This window comes from Gracilinanus agilis, chromosome 1 (assembly GCF_016433145.1).
Source record: "Gracilinanus agilis isolate LMUSP501 chromosome 1, AgileGrace, whole genome shotgun sequence".
In the NCBI taxonomy this organism is placed as follows: Eukaryota; Metazoa; Chordata; class Mammalia; order Didelphimorphia; family Didelphidae; genus Gracilinanus; species Gracilinanus agilis.
This window is the reverse complement of record NC_058130.1, coordinates 189,858,268-189,877,781: the sequence shown is the minus strand read 5'-3', so window position 1 is coordinate 189,877,781 and position 19,514 is coordinate 189,858,268. Positions and strand designations below refer to the sequence as shown.

Genomic DNA, 19,514 nt, shown 5'->3' with positions numbered 1-19,514 from the left:
AGCCAGGCCTAGAGACGGGAGTTCCTAGGTTCAAATCCGGCCTCAGACATTTCCCAGCTGTGTGACCCTGGGCAAGTCACTTGACCCCCATTGCCTATCCTTACCACTCTTCCACCTATGAGTCAATACATAGAAGTTAAGGGTTTAAAATTAAAAAAAAAAAATTAAAAAAAAAAAAAGAAAGTATATCTTTGATGGACAATATCGATGACAACATTTTAAAACATCTCAGTCCCATATAGTTGTTTTAGTCAGTTTCTCCTTTTGAGAACGAAATACCTTATTTTACACCCTTCTGAATCAAAGAATGATCTATCATCAAGAAACTCCCTGCCATTCTGATAGAGGATAACACATAAAGAGAACGTGGGAAAAGAGGAGAGTAAACAATATTGAGCAATGGTATGTTTTCGAGATGGCAAACCAGTGTTATGGAGGCATAGTTCTGGGTAAGATAAGGTGGAAACTTCTCCATCAGAGACCAGAAGGGCCCTGCAGTTCATTTAAGTTCTCCTTAGGGGAAAGAAAGTTATAAATAATTAATTCCAATTATCGGTAGTTATCCAAGAATAATATCAAGGTGTATGTAGTAGAAAGAATGCTGAACTTGGGGTAATATGTCAGGTTGAATCCCAGGTGTGCATCTTAGAACCCATGTGACAGTTCCTTCTCTTTGTTTTCCCATCTGTAAAATAAAGGGATTGGACAGAATGCTCTTAAATTTCTCTTGTAACTCTAAATCTGTGATTATTTCACCACTTCACATTTGCTGCTTAATAAACCCCCCCACTTCACATTTTGCCACCATCACGATTCAGTGATTTCTGATGATGATGTCAAACAATGAAACAGACAAATCCATCCAGTGTGCTCATTTCTAGTTATTGTTTAGTCATGTTTAACTCTTCATGACCCCAACTGGGATTTTCTTGGCAAAGATACTGGAGTGGTTTGTTATTTCCTTCTCCAGCTCATTTTACAGGTGAGGAAACTGAGGCAAACAGAGTTAAGTGACTTGCCCAGGATCACACAGCTGGTAAGTGTCTGAGGCTATATTGGAACTCAGGTGTTCCTGACTCCAGCCATGATATTCTATCCACTATGCCACCTAGCTGCCTCGCTTATCTTTAGGCTACTCTTCAAAATAGTTTTTGAGAACACCTTGCATCCTCAAAGCAAGAACTATTGGTACTAGTTTAACTTTCACACAGGCTCTCATCTTTGTTGTCCTTACATGTTCACAACTTAATTTCTATGTTTTTCTCTTTCCAGATACAGTACAAGATATTTTATTTTAGACTCCTTCACTGGTTAAATATTTTAAAATAGAATGTTACTAGCTTTAGTGGAATGTTAGATGTAGGATATTAATGAAGGTCATTTTAGTAGATAAAAACCTTTCATTCCTATTTTTTAACCACAACACACTCCTTTTTCTTTCTTAATTGCAATGTATTTTTGTAAAGATAAAATGTTTGTCTCTATTTTTATCTTCAAAGAGACCTTATTTGCAGTTTTTGCGTGTTGTTAGATATACTCTGGCCACTTGCACAAGGGTCATCGCTGAGCTATAACTTGGAATTAAATACCCCAAAGCTGAGATCACAGTACCTCTGAAGCAGCTTTTTCCCAGTCAGTTCCTGGTTTTAATAATAAGACAGCCAGGAGGCAAATGTGTTCCTAATTACAACAAGCCCTTGTACTAAGCCTACTGAATAATTACTTCTGATGAATTACAGTAGACCTTCTCTTTTCTAGATCTTTTTCAACCAATATTCTAAACTTAGCCTGTTATTTTTAGAGGGTTTTTTTTTCCCCAAAATGGTTTATGCATTCATCTATCTCTCTGTATCTCTCTTTGTCTCTCTCAGGAATCAAGGAAGTTCAGAGACTTGTGGCTTTAAAAAGACTGGATCCCGAAGGGATTTCCACAAGACACTTCAGAAACAGACTTTCGAATCAGAAACTTTGGATTGTAATGAATCAAGTTCTCAGGTATTTCCTACCAACAGAGATGCTTACTATGCTATTCTATCTAAGGAATGGCATCTATATTTCATTCTGCAGGGATACAAGTTAATCTACATTAAACCCATTGCTGGAAATAAGATTACAATCAAGTTCTCTATATAACAAAGTTATTTCCATGTCCTGTCAAATGGCCCCAAATAATAGTGATTTATAGCAAATTCCCCATAATGAATAATGCTCTGCTGGCAGACTCTGACTTTCACTCCTTCGCATGTCACCCTTTTTACTCTTGACACTGGAAATTCTAAGGTCAATTGAGTTATTTTGAATTTCTCTGCTTGCTTTGAGAAAATTTATTGAGGTTAAGAGAAGGTATCAGCTCAAATTTCCTTGGGTGACTTTTTAAAGAACCCATTCACATTCTTCTCTAAGCCCTTCTAATATCCAATAAGGCAAACAAAACTATTGTTGATTGAATGTTTACCATTTGTTATAGCAGTATATTGATTTCAAACCAAAGTTATGATACAATCAAATTTTATTTTTATACATACTATGTAGGCTTTAAAGTATGTGAAAATATATAGCATATAGCACATTAAAAAAGCTTATCTATCATGTGTGTGTTTATCTGTATGTATATATACATAGATACATACATACATATATATATATATATAATTTAATACAGTCAGGGTCTTAGGCTAGCACTTCTTTATGAATCTTATTGCCCAGTGGCAAATTAGATAGGAATGACCCAAGGTTTCATATAAAATCATGAACTGCACATTAAAAAGCATCGCATAACACAGAACTGTGTAGACACAGTTCACCTACCTGGGATGGTTCACAGTCATGGGTATGGATGGTATCCCAACCTTGACCTTGCTATCTTCTCAGTTTCTTAAGAAATTAGACTTATCAACACTGAGTTTGGATTCCTTGTCTTGCTACTTTCTTGCGTTCTCCCCTGGGTTTCTAATTTTAGTGAGGAGTTTTGGGATCCTTTCTCAAACAGCATTTCATTTTGGTTTCAACCAATCCTTATCTCCTGCTTTGACTTGGATGACCACCTTTGTGTCAACTCTCAACTCAGATGTCCAAGTGGCTGCCCAGCTGACACATATGTACTCAAGCTTCAGAGCTCCTGGTGGAATCTCTCTTACCCATTACTACACCTGTTGGCCTGACTTTCCTTTCCTTTCACACTCACCAGAAAATTTCTGCTAGTTAATTCTATCATATAGATAAAGAAAACATTTATTAAGGGCCAGCACTATGCCAACTGCTGGAAATGCATATGCCAAAAAAAAAAAAAAAAAAAGGAAGTTCCTGTCTTCAAGAAGCTTATATTCTTATGGAGGAAAGATAATATATGAAAGAGAGCTGAAAGAATGGTGATAGGGAGGAGGAGAAGAGTGACAGTAGAGAAGTAGTCCCGGAAATCTTGGACTGAAATGGGTTTGGAGTCAAACTCATTGGTCTGGGACAAGAACTTACCCTGAAACTCATCATATAATTCACATATGCAGTATTTTTTGCCATATTGCAGTATTTGCAACATAATTTTTAAAATAATATTTTATTTTTCCCCAATTACATATAAAAACCATTTTTAATATTTAAAACAATTTTTGAGTGCCATATTCTCTTCCTCCCCTTTCTCCTCCCTGAGATGGTAAACAATCGAATATCAATTTCACATGTATGGGAACATAATTTTTAACAATTTGAAATCATAACAGTGGTAAATAATTATTGTGTCTTTTGATTTTTATGACTTTATTCGTCATCTATATGATTTACTTGCTGCTGAGTTAGATTTGAAAGAGAACATTGTTCCTATGGGAAACATAATAGATTTATGTTGTTCAATTTTACCTTATTATTTATTTAATGATATGTTATATGTAAAATAATATTAATACATTATATATAATATAAATTATATAATAATAAACATTATATATTTATTATTCCATTACAGTGAAGATTTTTCACCACTGTAGCAAGTATCTGGGGTTTTTTCTTTCTCTGATACCTAAATTTTATAGTTATTTATTGTAACAAACACATATTTGGAGATTGTTCCCTTTTAGTTTTTAGCTTTGAATATTTTGCTTAAGGCTCTGAACATCAAGCAGATGGGTCTGTCTGAGTCTGAAAACTGATTGTGATATAGCATAAACTTATTCATTCAGTAAGCAATTAAGAGAGAAGTATCAGGGATGCCAAGATAAAAAGCAAGCAGTCTGGAGCAGCTCAGAGGATTGAAAGCCAGGCCTAGACATGGGAGATCCTGGGATACTTCCTAGCTGTGTGACCCTAGGCAACTAACTTACTCCTATTTGCCTAGTCCTGACCCTTCAATTTTAGAGTTGTTACTAGGACAAAAAAATGCAGGTTAAAAAAAAAACAGTAACAAAGTAAAATGTGTATGTGTGGGAGTTGTCCATAGACCACACTTTAAGAACCATGGACCTAGAGGTAACAGAGAATTCTGGGAGCTTCTTGAGCAGGCAAACAATATGGTAGGACCAAGTTTAGGAATATTGGTTTCACAGCTAGGCAGTGGATGGATTGGAAAAGGGAGAGTCTAGAGGCCAGAGACCAGTTGGAAAGCTATTCCAAAAAATAGTTCAAATAAGAAAAGATGAGGGTTTGGAATAGAGACATGGACATGGGTATGGGGAGAAGGGAATGGATTTGAAAGAAGTTCTGGACACAGATTCAACAAGATTGGGAGACAGACTGGATATGGGGAGTTGAGGTCAATTTCATGCTTGTAAATCTATTAGGATATTTCATATTCACCAATTAAAGTTCATTGAAAAAGGGATCTATACCTATGAATTCCTTACTAGTATTATTTTTCTAGGATATCCCAACCAAGATAGATCTAACCTCTTATGAATCATCACTGATTTCCTTTTAGAAAGAAGTTGAAATGATGAGATGAGCAAGCCCGGGAAAATAATGCCAGTTCAGATTCCTGGACTCCTTGTCTAATGCTCTGTCCATTTAACCACAGCTGCTTCCCTGTGTCACTTCCTTCCTTGTTTAAAAAAAAAAATCTTCAGGAGCTCTGTACTGCTTAGCAAATAAAATATAATGCCTTTCCCTGGCATTCAAGGCTGCCTGATCAGTCTGGCTCTAGCCAATTTTCCAGCCTGATACACGTTTCAGGGAAAGCAGGACAATTTGTCTGAAAAATCTTGACCTAACTTTCACTAGCAATAAGATGTCTTAATCCCCAAATAGGATAGTTTCTCTCTCTCTCTCTCTCTCTCTCTCTCTCTCTCTCTCTCTCTCTCTCTCCCTCCCCCCCTCCCCTTTTCCCTCCCTTCCTTCCTTCTTTCTTGTTATTTTTATAGTTTTTTTAAAATTTATTCCCATTGCATTTACTTTTTAAAAATTTTTCCATGATTCTTGTTGTCTCCCTCCCCCTCCCAGAGTTGACAAGAAATTTCACTGATATATGTATTATCACTTGCATCCTAAGATAGGATAGTTTTAGAATCATAGATTTAGAGCTGGAAAGGACTTTTAGAGGCCTTAGAGCTAGAGACTTGCTCAAGGTCACTTAGCAATTGCTAGAGGTAGGATTTGAACCCATGTCCTCTGGCTCCAGAGCCAGTACCATGTGGCTTTCTCAATGAAGGGGTTGGAGCGATGGTGGATATTGATATATGGGATGAGCCCATTTACCTCCAGCTATCTCTCTCCACTGACAAGTATGTATTTTTCTCTTTCAGGCAGGCCCTCGAACCTTGAAGGTGCTATGTGATGTGTCTGGAAGAAGTACTCTCACTTCTTATGACTTTGACCTTCGGAGCCTACAGCCTGACCCAAGGCTGGACCGTCTCCTGCAGCAAGTCAGTGCAGAGGATTTTGAAAGACAGAATGAAGAAGCTCGAAGAACCAATAGGCAGGCTGAGCTCTTTGCCCTGTACCCATCTGTGGATGAGGTGAGTGCAATGCTTCCTTCTACAAAGCCCTAAACAGCACACTGGGGTGGCTCCCCTTCTGACCTTCATCTTCCCTTTCCCCCATCCCTCCATCCACTCTACAGTAGAAATGTCAGAGAGAGTGAAATATGAAGAGGGACACAGTGAGGAGGAGAAAAATGAGGTAATTTAGTTAATGCTTAAGAGAACAGGCTCATCAGTCCCTGAATAATGAGGAATTAACTATATAATTAAGCCACATTAATTTGAATTAGGTGCAAAGTCTGGTATGAATGAACAAAAAGCAAGATTTATAGATTTTATAGATTAGTGAAATCTATTTTATAGATTAAAAAAAAAAAGACATTTTAAAGAGACTCAAAATCTGTCATCTTTCACCCTTTCATCTTTATTCAATCAGTTATGAATTCCTGTTGATTTTATCTGTCCACCAGATCTTATACTCTTACATCTATCTACTCTTTTCTTTCTACTCCAACAGCAATCATCTTACTTTAGATTCCTATTATCTCTCCCTTACACTTTTATAAAAGCATCTTCCTTTGCAATTCCCTGGCCTCCCCTCCTTCCTCTCTCTGGGATGCCTCCCTGTGATATCTCCCAAAGCTATCTGAGACTCAAAATCATCGAGGAATTAAAGAGTTAGAAATTGGCTTAGAGATTAGCCAGTTCCATTGGCTCATTTTTCAGATGAGGAAACTGAGGCCCAGAGAAGCAGCCTCTTGGCTGAGGCAACAATCATTAGTGACGGAGCTAAAACTAGGATCCCAGACTCCTGATTCCCATTCATTTCACCCCAGCTACTTTCCTGTGTTAGTTCCTTGCTCAAAAATACTCCAAGAAAAAAGTAAATAAACCTCAAAACCTACAGGGGTTCCACATTGCTTAATCAATAGAACATAAAACCTGTCCCCAGCATTCAAGGTTTTCCACAATGTCTCCTACCAACTTTTTCAGGCAGAGAAGCTATTGCTGTCTCCCAGTCCTGTCCTCTCCCACTGTAGTAGTAATAATAATAATAATAACCCATATTTGTATAGTGCTTTAATGTTAAAAAAGGGCTTTCTATTATATCATCTGAGCCTCTTAATAGTCCTATGAGAAGGTATCATAAGTAATATAATCCCATTTTATTAATCATGAAATCGAGGCTTTAATTTCAGCACTCTATCCATTATGCCAGGCTGCCTAAAAGTTTGTATACACATTATCCCTCATACTTAGAATAGTTTCCCAACAATTCAGTTAAATAATTGCTTACTTTTTATCTGCAAAGCATTGTGTTGGTTGTTTTCACCTTGATGCCCCTGGCCTAGAATCTTAGCCCTCAATATTTCTCTGTGAGCCTAATGTGTGTATTATTATACATGATATAATAAGTAGGCACCCAATTAGTGTTTGTTGAATTGAATTTTATAATATTCAGTCCACAATTTGTTAAACATCTGTTATGAATGAAAAACTATTGCTCCATAAGAAATGATGAACAGGATGATTTCAGAAAAACCTGGAAAGATTTCTCTGAACTGATGCAAAGTGAAGTGAACAGAATCATGAGAGCAAAGTAAGAAAAATATTTTACAATGTCCATCTGTGAAGGACTAAATTTTTATCAGCAAAACAAGGTTCCAGATTACTCCAAGGCACTCATGATAAAAAAGGAAGGCTATTCGTAGCAAAAGAAGGAACTGTTGGTATCTGATTGCAGATCAGAGGACACCAGCTTTCACTTAATCTCCTTAATGAGTTTTTTTTATTATAGGTGTGATATGTGTCCTCAGTCATGACTTAGGTAATATGGAAACACATATTGCATGAAAGCATAGGTGTTTCAGACTACCCCAGAGCAGAGTGAGCAGTAGAAAGGGAGAAGAATCTAAATACCAAAATGTAAGAAAACAATTGTCAAAAATTGTTTCTACATGTAATTGAAAAAATAAATTTGAATTTTAAAAACTACCTATTATGAGGTATAGCGAGGTGACTCAGTGGCTAGAGAACCAGGCCTGGATGGATTAAAATCTGGCCTAAGATCAGTGATGGGCAAACTACGGCCTGTGGGCCATATGGGGGTGGGGGCAGCCTTGAAATGTTCTATCCGGCTGCACAACATTATTCCTAATCTGACGAATACAATGAGTAGGATACAATACAATGAAACTTTGAAAGAGTTGCCTTAGAAACAGACTGAGAGATGAGCATTTCCTTTCCTTTGGCCCCCTCTTTAAAAAGTTTGCCCATCAGAATTGCCTTAGACCAGGGGTCTGCAACCTTTTTGGCAGTGAGAGCCATAAACACCACATTTTTTAAAATGTAATTTCGTGAGAGCTGTACGATATGTTTAACACTGAATACAAGTAAATATGTGCATTTTATGTAAGAACAACACTTTTAAAGTACAATAAGTCTCTGAACTATTTTTAATAACGTTATTATGTGCTAACCAATGATGAATAAAGTACATTAATGTGACTTCTGGTGCTGCATGGTTTTGCTGATTATTAATCAAAATTATTCTGATTATTAATCAAAAAACAAGACTTAATGGGGCACTATAATACTGCTCTAACTGTACACATACATGTAAAACTCCTTTACACTAAGAACTTGCTGAAATAAAGAGAGAAAAATTAAGGGAAGAATACTTTTTCCTCTCCCTCTCTCAAGTCAGGCAACAAGAGAAGAAAGAGCTGCCAGCCTGCTGGTTAAGCCATTTGGCCACATAAATTAAGTAGGAGATCAGGAGATTACAGAAAATAACATGACATGTGCAGGCATTAGTAAGTAGTGGGGGAGGAGGGTACCTTTTCATGGAAAACTGGCCGGGACACATCACACACATTTCCTGGTACAGGTGTTTATCAGTGCTGCCTCCTCAATCATTCTGTATCAAATGAAACAACTACTGGGGAGAAATGCTTCTCACTAATGAAGCATATGTAAAGGTGTCATCTGACTATAGTTCCCCTTTAAGAGCAGGTAGAAAAGTTAAAAACAATAACAATCCCACAAATAGGGAGTGCAGACTCCATGAATGCACTGAGATAAAGCCATGTAAACCAGAGGCAGAGGGGTAGAGAATGTAGACAAAAGTGATCAATCACTATACAGAACCCCAAGATGTCAGTAACAGGTGTGGAAAGAGTAAACGGAGGGCAGAAGGAGGAACACACGGCATGCCTACCAAGCCGAACTAAAGACCAGGATTCGTCTCGCGGGGCAATATCAATGAGGGAGCTTCTATCTTAGAAGATAGTCGCGGTATGGAAAGGATCACGTGACGTATCACGTGATACACAATGTCATGTGTAAACTGTTAGTTACTGTGCTGTGGTTGACTTTATGGCTCCTGCAGAAAGAGCCATATGTTGCCGACCCCTGCCTTAGACAATTCTGGCTTTTGTGACCCTGAGCAAGTTACTTAACCCCAATTACTAGCTCTTCAGCCATGGAACTGATACTTAGAATTAATTCTAAGACAGAAGGTAAAGGTTAAAAAAATTATTGTGCATGGGGTCTACTGTGTATTAGATCTGAAAGACAAAAGCAAAACCTGTTCTGCCCTCAAGTAGCTTATATTGTAAAAAGAGAAAGTGGAAATAGCTGATCTTTGTCTAAGTCGATTCCTAACTCTAATTCTTTGAGGATTCTGAATCTCAGCTTTGAGAGTGATCTGAGGGATGCATTGAAGAGAGAGGAAGGAGGGGAGAAGCAAGGGCACTGTATTTTAGTGGAAATAAAGGTTTTCAAAATTTTAATTTTATTTTCAAATTTTATATTCAAAAATTTAACTTACATTTATTTTAATTCACAGATTTCTATAATAATTCCAGGTTATTAAATGACCTTGTTTTAAACCTTTAAATATAGAAATCTTTTATTTAGAATTTCCTTTATAATTTTCTGAGAAAGGATAACTTTTAATTATTACTCAATTCATATTTGAATCCTCCACAATACTTAGTACAATGCTTTGGACATAATAAAAGCTCAACAAATGTTTGTTGAATAAGCAAGGGCACTTTAAAAGAAGGCTTTTATAAATATCTAAGGGAGAGATAATAAGAGTCCAAAGTAAGGTGATTGCTTTTGGAGGATATACAAAGACAAGCAAATCCAAAGGATGTGTTAGATAAATATAAAGTCATTCAGAGTGAGAGAAACCAAGAAGTGGGCAACTTGGAACATGAACTAAGCCTTGAAGGAAACTAGGGATTCCAAGAAATAGAGGTGAGGAGAAAAAACATGCCAGTGGATGATTTAATTTTCTCATCACCGAATATGAGAGGAATCAATCTCTTCATTTCTTTATAGACCTTGTCCTTTCAATACTCTGTTGTCCATTTTAATAGATTATTTTTATAGTCCCCAAATGCAACCTCAAAAGCAGCCTCCATTTCAGGGGTAAGATTGTGTGTCCTTAAACACACTCTGCCTGTATAGTCCTGCCATCTCTGTACTCAATGTGTTTATCAATGAAGCCATTCAATGGGAGAAGCAGATTGAACATGCCATTATAGTACAAATAAGCAAACAATGGGTATGAGTTTTTGCAATGCCATCTGGCGGGGATGTTACTAAGATATATTCATGCTCTCATTTCCTTCCTTCCTCCTTCTGTCTCTTTCTTTAAAGCCTGGATGGCTAAAATGAGAAATGATTTGCCTTAAATGCTGATTTTGTTCTGTGGGGAAAGAATGCATTCTTTTTTTTTTTCTTATAAAAAAGAGAATTCTGTTTGGATTTAAAGGGTAATTAATACCAGTGATGATTGACAGTCACCTCCAGGGTACTCGGTTCGGTGGCACAGTGATAGGGCTAACTAACGTGAGAGCTTGCTAATGATTTCATTGTGTTGTGATTCATAATAGGAGGATGCTGTGGAGATACGGCCACTGCCAGAATGTCCAAAGGAACACCTGGGCAACAGGATTTTGGTCAAGCTGCAGACTCTGAAGTAAGTGTGGACCTGTGTCTTGGACACACAGATGAGGTTTATTTTGCCACTAAAAAGCAGTCCTGGGTCTTTGTTACCAGAGATTAAATCAGGAAGGCACTGGCCTTTTGATGGTATGGAGGAGGAAGGAAGAGGTGATTGAGAAATGTTGTTTCCTGGAATAAGGGGAGGCAGGAAATAATACTTTCTGCCTTAGAATATTATGCATCTTTTCAAAGTTATTCTCTACATCATCTAATCTATCTGGAGAAGGAAGGATTAGGGTTATTCCCATTATAGAGATAAGGTGCCAGAGACCTTGAGAGATTATGGGATTTAAAGAGCCCTGACCTGGGACTTCATACAGCCCCTAGTTAACTGAGTCTCAGATTCTTCATCTGTAAAATATCTGTAAAACAAACTACAAGATATCCTTTCCAACTTCAAAAAGTTTGATGGTCTTTCAATCTTGACTGCTTTTTTGTTTGCTGTTTTTTAGTCACTAAATCTATATTTATCATAGGCCAAAATTCTCCTTTGGTTAGAAATGTTGGTGGTAATGGGTAGAACATTGAATTTAGGAAGATCTGAGTTCGAATCCTGCCTCATCTGCTTCAGTGTGTTCATTTTAGTCGCATCCAACTCTTTGTGATCCCATTTGGGGTTTCTTGGCAAAGATACTAGAGTGATTCTCAATCTGTGTCTTTGAAAAGAGTTTCCACATGGGGAATTTCTTCTATCAGTAAAATCACAGGTTTAAAACCCATCCACCCTTGCTCCTGCTACCCCACCCCCCCACAAAATAAAAACCAAGCCTGATACTTATTCAGCACTTTGAGATTGGCAAAACATTTTACAAAAAGCATGTAATTTGATCTTTTTAATAGGGTTAATTAATTATGCTTAATTACTCACTTAATCATATTAGTCGATTATTAAATTGCCATTAATTTAATAATAAATTATTATATTGATGGTTAAATATTAAATTAATGTTCCAGTCATTATCATCATTTTGTAAATGATGAAACTAAGATCATAACGGATTAAGCAATTTGTGCAGTTTAGTACAATTACTAAACAGTTTAGGGAGGCTACAAACCCAGATCTTTATCTTCATCCATTAAACCACAGGGCCTCAAGCTTCTGGCTATAGTTACAAAATTTATGAACAAATTCTTTAAAGATGCTTTGTGCTCCAGTTTTTTGTTGTTTTTTTTTTTTGACATAACACTTGCTATATAAAATGTAATCCTGTGTGCAGAAAAGGAAGGACGCCTTTGACATTAAGCCTTGTGTAGTAAAGATGCAGGAAAAAAAATACTTTATTGCTTTGACAACCCACAGATTTTGGAGAGCTCTCAAACTTGGTGTTGGGCCCTTTTCAGGGATAAGTGATATACAGGGCATGAAAAGGATGCTAGAAGTCAGAAATTTATTTCAAATTTATGGCCCTGCTCTTACTTAACCAATTGTGTGATCTTGGGCAGGTCATCTAATCAAGTTCAGCTTCAGATACCTAATCTGTAAAAAGGTTATTGCTTTACCTGTACTATCTATCCCACAGGGTTATAGTGAGGACCAAATTCCTTAATCCCACAGGCAGTAGAGCCTATTTGTAATTGTGGGGTTATGAGCATGTCGGTACAGGAATCCTCACCATATCCCTTAGCTGTGGGATTCCTCCAAATGGTTGAAGAAAAATGAAGAAAGGATCTCAAGACCTTTAGTGAGCTAGTGAGCCAATATAGAGTCAGAGGATCCTTAAAGCAAGAGGAACTTACATGCTGAATTCTTAAAAAAAATTTTTTTATATCTCTTACTCTGTCTTAAATACTAAGTATTGGTTCCAAAGCAGAAGATTGATAAAGTCTTAGAACAGTGATGGTGAACCTTTTAGAGACTGAATGCCCAAATTGCATCCTCATGCCGCGTATGCTGCACCTCCCTCTGCACCTGAGGCCATTTCTCACATGACCTGCCCCTCTGCCTAGCAGCCCCTTCCCCAGGTGTACCATAGGTTCCCCCAACATGGGTCTAGGCAGTTGGGTTTGAGTGACTTGTCTGTGTCAAAGCCAGGAAATGTCTGTGTCCAGATTTGAACCTAGAAGTCGCCCTCTTACCCCAGACATGGCTTTTCCCCAAGACATATTTAGAGGGGGCCGACAACACTTAGATTTTCCTCAGCAGTGCAGAAACCACTGAGCTTAGAACCTCACTATTGTTGTTCAGTCATTTCAGTTTTGTTGATTCTCCATGACTCTGTTTGGAAGGTACCACAGTGATTTGCCCTTTCTTTTTCCAGATCACTTTATAGATAAAGAAACAGAGGCAAGCAGGGTTAAGTGACTTGCCCAGGGTCACACATATTAAGTGTCTGAGGCCAGATTTGAACTCAACAAGATGTGATCTCCTAGCTCTAGGCCCTGCACTTTTTTCACAGTACCACCTTGCTGTCCAGAACCTTATTAGCAAAAATAATAAGTTAAAATAGGAATCTGCCATATGGCTTTCTCCTTGAAATCTCCACACCTCAGGTAAACTTTTGTGTAGATTGATCCTGCCCTCATAGTTTCCACCATCAACAGTAGCATCCCTACAAGTAACCTTACAGAGTCCTAGTGTTTTTGTGCTGTCCTTCCTGTACGGACATGACTGAATCACTCTTTAAAATAGTTTAGAAACTATATTTTGTACTGCTTGCCCTAGGCAACAAAATTGATAGTGCCTGAAGATAGTGTTCTATTATTTTAAATTAAATTGACTTTATTTTTTTTTAAACCCTTACCTTCTGTCTTGGAATCAATACTATGTATTGGCTCCAAGGCTGAAGAGTGGTAAGGGTAGGCAATGGGGGTTAAGTGACTTGCCCAGGGTCATATAGCTGGGACGTGTTTGAGGCCAGATTTAAACCTAGGACCTCCTGTCTCTAGGCCTGGCTCTCAATCCACTGAGCTACCCAGCTGCCCCCTTAAATTGACTTTAGATCAAGAGAGAGAAAGGACCTACTTGTGCAAAAATATTTTTAGCTTCTCTTTGTAGTGGCAAAGAAATAGAAATTGAGGAAGTATCCGTCAATTGGGAAAAAAAGGAACAGGTTGATGTGGTTGTAATGAAATACTATTGTGCCATAAGAAATGATGAATGGGATGATTTCAGAAAAACCTGGGAAGATTTATATGAACTGATAAAAAGCAAAGTGAGTAGAACCAGAAGAACAGTATATACAGTAATAGAAATACTGTACCATGATCAACTGTGAAGGACTAAACTATTATCAGTAAAACAGTGCCCCATGTTAACCCCAAGGGAATCATGATAAGAAATGCTACACCAAGCCAAAGAAGGAACTATTGGAACCAGATTACAAATCAAAATATGCCATCTTTCACTTTATTTCCTTCATGAATTTTTATTGTATGTGTCATATGTGTCTTTTGTCACAGTATGGGAAATATGGAAATATGTATTACAGGAAAGCGCTAGTATAAATATATAAAGCATTATAATATAATTTACCACCTCGGGGAAGGATGGGGGAGGAAGCGAGAGAGGGAGAGAATCAGAATCAAAAATAGCAGAAAACAATTATAAAAAATTGTTTCCACTTATAATTAAAAAAAAATTTATGGGGGGCAGCTGGGTAGCTCAGGCCTAGAGACAGGAGGTTCTAGGTTCAAATATGACCTCAGACACTTCCCAGCTATGTGACCCTGGGCAAGTCACTTGACCCCCATTGCCCACCCTTACAACTCTTCTGCCTTGGAACCAATATTGACTCCAAGATGGAAGGTAAGGGTTTAAAAAAATCTATGTCAATCAAAGAAGAGAAAAAATAAATTGACTTTAGTCTGTCAATTAATAGGCATTTAAAACATGCGTTATATGTTAGACACTGTGCTAAACATTAAAGAAACAAAGAGAAAGTAAAAACTGTCCCAGCTTTCAAGAAACGTCATATATAAGAAACATGCCTAGTTAGAAGGAAGGTAACTTTGCAGGGAGAGGGAGGCACTAGAGCAGACAGGGGAACTAGAAACAGCTAGCATAAGAGTAGTTTTGAGTATTGAAGGGAGCTAGAGAATCTATGATTTGCAAGTGAATAATTTATAAGTGTGGTTTATAGGTACTTTCTTATTGTACTTAAGAAAGAAAACTATAGTAGCAGCAAGTATATTTGCCAGATATATTTGACCTCTGGAGATACTTTTAAATGATGAGTTTACCACTATACAGAAGAAAACTATGTCAACCAAGATATAATTTATATCAAACTCTTCTTAAAGGCAAATTTAGACAAAATATTAAAGTTTTGTAACTTTGGTGCCTCATTATCACACATCCTCACCAAGACTCAAGATTTCATACTGGCAGTATGTATACCTAATTCTACAAATGATAACTCCTTGGATGTTAGGGAATATTAGAAAGCTGGGCAAAAAGAATATTAAGGCTGCTGATATGTTTATTTAGATAAATTTTACCTTTGCTTCTGATAAACTTAGACATGTAACCTTAAATTAAAAAAACCAACTTAGCACAAGGAAAGAATTGTGTTCACATACAAATTAATGCACTTTTCATAAAGTCAAAAGAAGCTGTCTTCTAGTCTAAGTTCAAAGTGGGAAAAGTCCTGTAATTTAAAAATGTGGTAATACCAAATAGAAAGAAAATCTCAGGTATACATTTTCTCTATTTCATGGAGTTTCTCAAAAAGTGAATATGGCTGGTAATTAAGAAATGTGAAAAGCTAAATATAATACAATAAGATTTAGGTTCATAGACTAACAAGGACATTAGTAAAAACCAACCATTACAAGGAATGGCTAGAAAGTGTATCCCTGCAGGAAACTTATTTCAGTATCCTCTTACCATCTGATGGTACCTTATAAGTGTGAGGCATTGTGCCAAGCAATTATAAATATCTTACTTGATCCTTGCAATAATCCTGTGAGGTAGGGGCTATTAATATCCCCATTTCACAATTGGGGAAACTGAGGCATGTAGGGGTTACGTGACTTGTCCAGGGTCTTCCAGCTGGTAAAAGTCTAAGGGCAGATCTGAACTCAGATCTTCCTGACTCCCGTCCCAGGACTCACCTATTTTCTGAGCCACCAATTGCCTCTAGAACACATTAGTTTGAAACAAAAGATGTTTAATCAAGCATCATAGCAAATAAAGTGACAATAAAAGATTCTTCCCCTTCCCCTATCCATGAATGGTACACACTCCCATAGGTTTATATCTTATTTTGTCTGATTGTGAAAGCAACAGGGAGATGAGCCTTTACCCTTAATGCTTTGGGGGGATCTATGGGTGCCCTGCTATGAATGTTGGTCCCCTGGGGTGTATCAAAACCTCTCTTTCCCTTCTCAGTCTATGCAGTTCTAGATTAGGTTTAACCATAAGCATTTTATAGAGATCAACTCAATTTGCTGAAAGCCTTTTTATTACCTTTTGGTATCATTTTTTTATTCATTCATTTTCAACCTTGTCTGACTCCTTGTGACCCAATTTAGGGTTTTTTGGGCAAAGATACTGGAGGAGTTTGCTGTTTCTTTTTCCAGCTCATCTTTACAGATGAAGAAACCAAGGCAAATGGGGTTTAATGACTTGCCCAGGGTCACACAGCTATTACGTGTCCACGGCCAGATCTGAACTCTAGAAGATGAGTCGTCCTAACTCCAGGTCCAGCACTCTATCCACTGCACCACTTAATTGCCCTTTGGTATCTTGGTAGTCCTAAATATAAAAAATATTAAGACTTCATACCACTAGGGTCATTTTCTGATGCAAACGTGCTGGAAAGAATTGGGAAAAACTCTGGAGATGTCAAGGATGGACCTGTCATTTCTTATGACATCAATTGTTATCCAAACCCCCAGGTTTTTTTATGCCCAAGATCTACAGGAACACATGCCACACAGGGAAACACACTGGCACACAGACAAGGGGATGGATGGGGGAAGAAGCACCCAGAAATAATGGCCTCAAGGCTCTTCTCAGATAAAAAAATCATACAAGGCTCCCAGAGCCACACTAGATCACCGTAAAGAGATCTCACTATTCTTCTAGCCCTCCTTCCAAATCAATAAGCTTTGCAACAGCAGTGTAATGGTCCAGCATGACAAATTGAGATGCCTTTTATATTTATTCATATATATTCATTTATATTTATTCATATATATTCATATTCATTTATACATACATATGTATATATATGACACATACACAGAATATGCACACCTGTTCACAAAGCACAGAGGTCCAGTTGCTCTTCCCAACCTCATTTTAAGAGATATTTTAGTTTCACGAAGCACAAATGGGTCCAGTTGAGATAGAGTCCAAATGTGATCGTGATATCTCTCTCTCTCTCTCTCTCTCTCTCTCTCTCTCTCTCTCTCTCCCCTCCACTGAGAAATAATCTCTACAAAAACACAGTGGAGAGAGCACCAGGACTGAAGACGGGTGCTCCTGGCTTCTGACATGTCCTAGCTGTGTGAACCTGGGCAAGTCATTTAACAGCAATTGCCTAGCCCTTGCTGCTCTTCTGTCTTAGAATTGATCCTAAGACAGAAGGTAAGTGTTGGAGGGAAAAAAACTGACTTCCATTTGCCAATTGTTTGCTTACCATGATGTTTTCCAGGTTCTTTGAACCTAATGACTCGTATTATATCAAGTAAACATTTACAGTGGAGCAGTGAGGAGGCAGAGTGGATAGAGTATCTGGCCTAGAGTCAGACAGACTCCTCTTCCTGAGTTCATAGCTGGCTTCAGATACTAGCTGTGTGACCCTGGGCAAGTCACTTAAGCCTGTTTGCCTCAGTTTCCTCATCTGTGAAATGAGATACAGATGGAAATGGCAAATCATTCCAGTGTCTTTGCCAAGAAGATCCCAAATGAGGTCATGAAGAGTTGGACACGACTGAAAAATGAACAAAACTTCTTATAAGAAAGAAATGACAGAACTTTTAATGTTTCCCATTTTTCAGAATTGACCATATGGCTAAGCAGATTAGATTTGGGCTGCTAGAATCACAGTCTCTTCTTATATTGTCCCATTCCTCTGCTTTATTCCTTAGTTCAGCTTTAGCTCTAGCCAAGTGTGAGGCTGCATATAAGCATTTTGATATGATTTCTCCATTTGTAAGCTATTACTTCTTATTTAATAATAATAATAACTAACATTTATATAATGCTTACTGTACTAGGCATTTTGCTATAGGTTTTATAATTATTTCATTTGGCTTGCACAACAACCCTGTGAAAGTAGTTGCTGTTATTATTTCCATTTTACAAGAAATAGAGACTAACAGAGGTAAGGTGACTTGTCCAGGGTCACACCTCTAGAACAGATCTGAAGTCAGATTTGAACTTGGTCTTCCTGACTCTAAGCTCAAGACTCTATCCACTGTGCCACCCAATAAATTTATTTATTTATTTTTTTAAATGTGATGTTGCCTGGTACTGGCTACTTCCCAACTCCTTCTGACTCTTACTGAAGAAAGTATTCCTGGTTTGCAGGTAACCTGAACTCCTTTTGTTCCTTTATCCCAAATTAAATTTTCCAATATTTTGTAGTATGTTTTATAACATATTATATTCCAATACATTTTTCTGCCTTCTCCTATACCTGTTTCCCAATGAGTTTGTAAATCATCCGAGCATGTACTGATTTAATTTCAAAGATCTTGTCAAATTTTTTATCACATCCTTCAACTCATCTTTCCCTGCAGTAAGTGTTGATAGATAAATAGGAAATATTTTCATGATATATGTTTGCTTATGCTTGTTATGAACAAGGTGAGATAATCACCTATGCCAAGAAATTATTTTTTCTGATCACTTTTTAAAAAAATTTTTTTAAACTCTCAACTTCTGTGTATTGGTTCCTTGGTGGAAGAGTGGTAAGGGGAGGCAATGAGGGTCAAGTGACTTGCCCAGGGTCACACAGCTGGGAAGTGTCTGAGGCTGTATTTGAACCTAGGACCTCCTGTCTCTAGGCCTGACTCTCAATCCACTGAGCTACACAGCTGCCCCCCTCTGATCACTTTTGAGCAAATTTGGGCACAGTGGTTCAGTGGAAAAAAAGCATGGAAGTTGGAGTCTTGGGACTTGAGTTCAACTCCTCTTCTGCCACCTAATGTGACCTTGAACAAGTTATTTAATCTCCTGGGTTCAGTTTCCTCATCCAGACAATGACCAGATTGAGCTAGGTTATCTCTAACATCCTCTCCATTTCAAAATTTATAATCCTATGATAAAATAAATTTCCAATCCTTTTCACTAATTTGTATCCCTGAGTAGAACCTTTGAGTTTGTTCTTTCATTTAATTGTACCTTCTTTGTGGTTTCAGTTCCATCAAGAATATTCCTACAGGGGCAGCTGGGTAGCTCAGTGGAGTGAGAGTCAGGCCTAGAGACAGGAGGTCCTAGGTTCAAACCCGGCCTCAGCCACTTCCCAGCTGTGTGACCCTGGGCAAGTCACTTGACCCCCATTGCCCACCCTTACCAATCTTCCACCTATGAGACAATACACCGAAGTACAAGGGTTTAAAAAAAAAAAAGAATATTCCTACAGTAGGGGCAGCTAGGTGGCAACAGTGAATAGAGTGCCAGGCCTGGAAACAGGATCCCCT

The 19,514-nt window shown here is 37.7% G+C and overlaps 1 protein-coding gene across 2 annotated transcripts in view; it reads left to right on the top strand.

Annotated features, from left to right (window-relative positions):
• DOCK8 (dedicator of cytokinesis 8) overlaps positions 1–19,514 on the top strand; it is a 225,805-nt gene that overhangs the window by 29,911 nt on the left and 176,380 nt on the right. For both annotated transcript variants that reach the window (XM_044659337.1, XM_044659328.1), the window contains exons 3-5: positions 1,872–1,995; positions 5,727–5,939; positions 10,811–10,896. In XM_044659337.1, the coding sequence (XP_044515272.1) occupies positions 1,872–1,995; positions 5,727–5,939; positions 10,811–10,896 (423 nt within the window). The remainder of the gene's footprint in view (positions 1–1,871; positions 1,996–5,726; positions 5,940–10,810; positions 10,897–19,514) is intronic.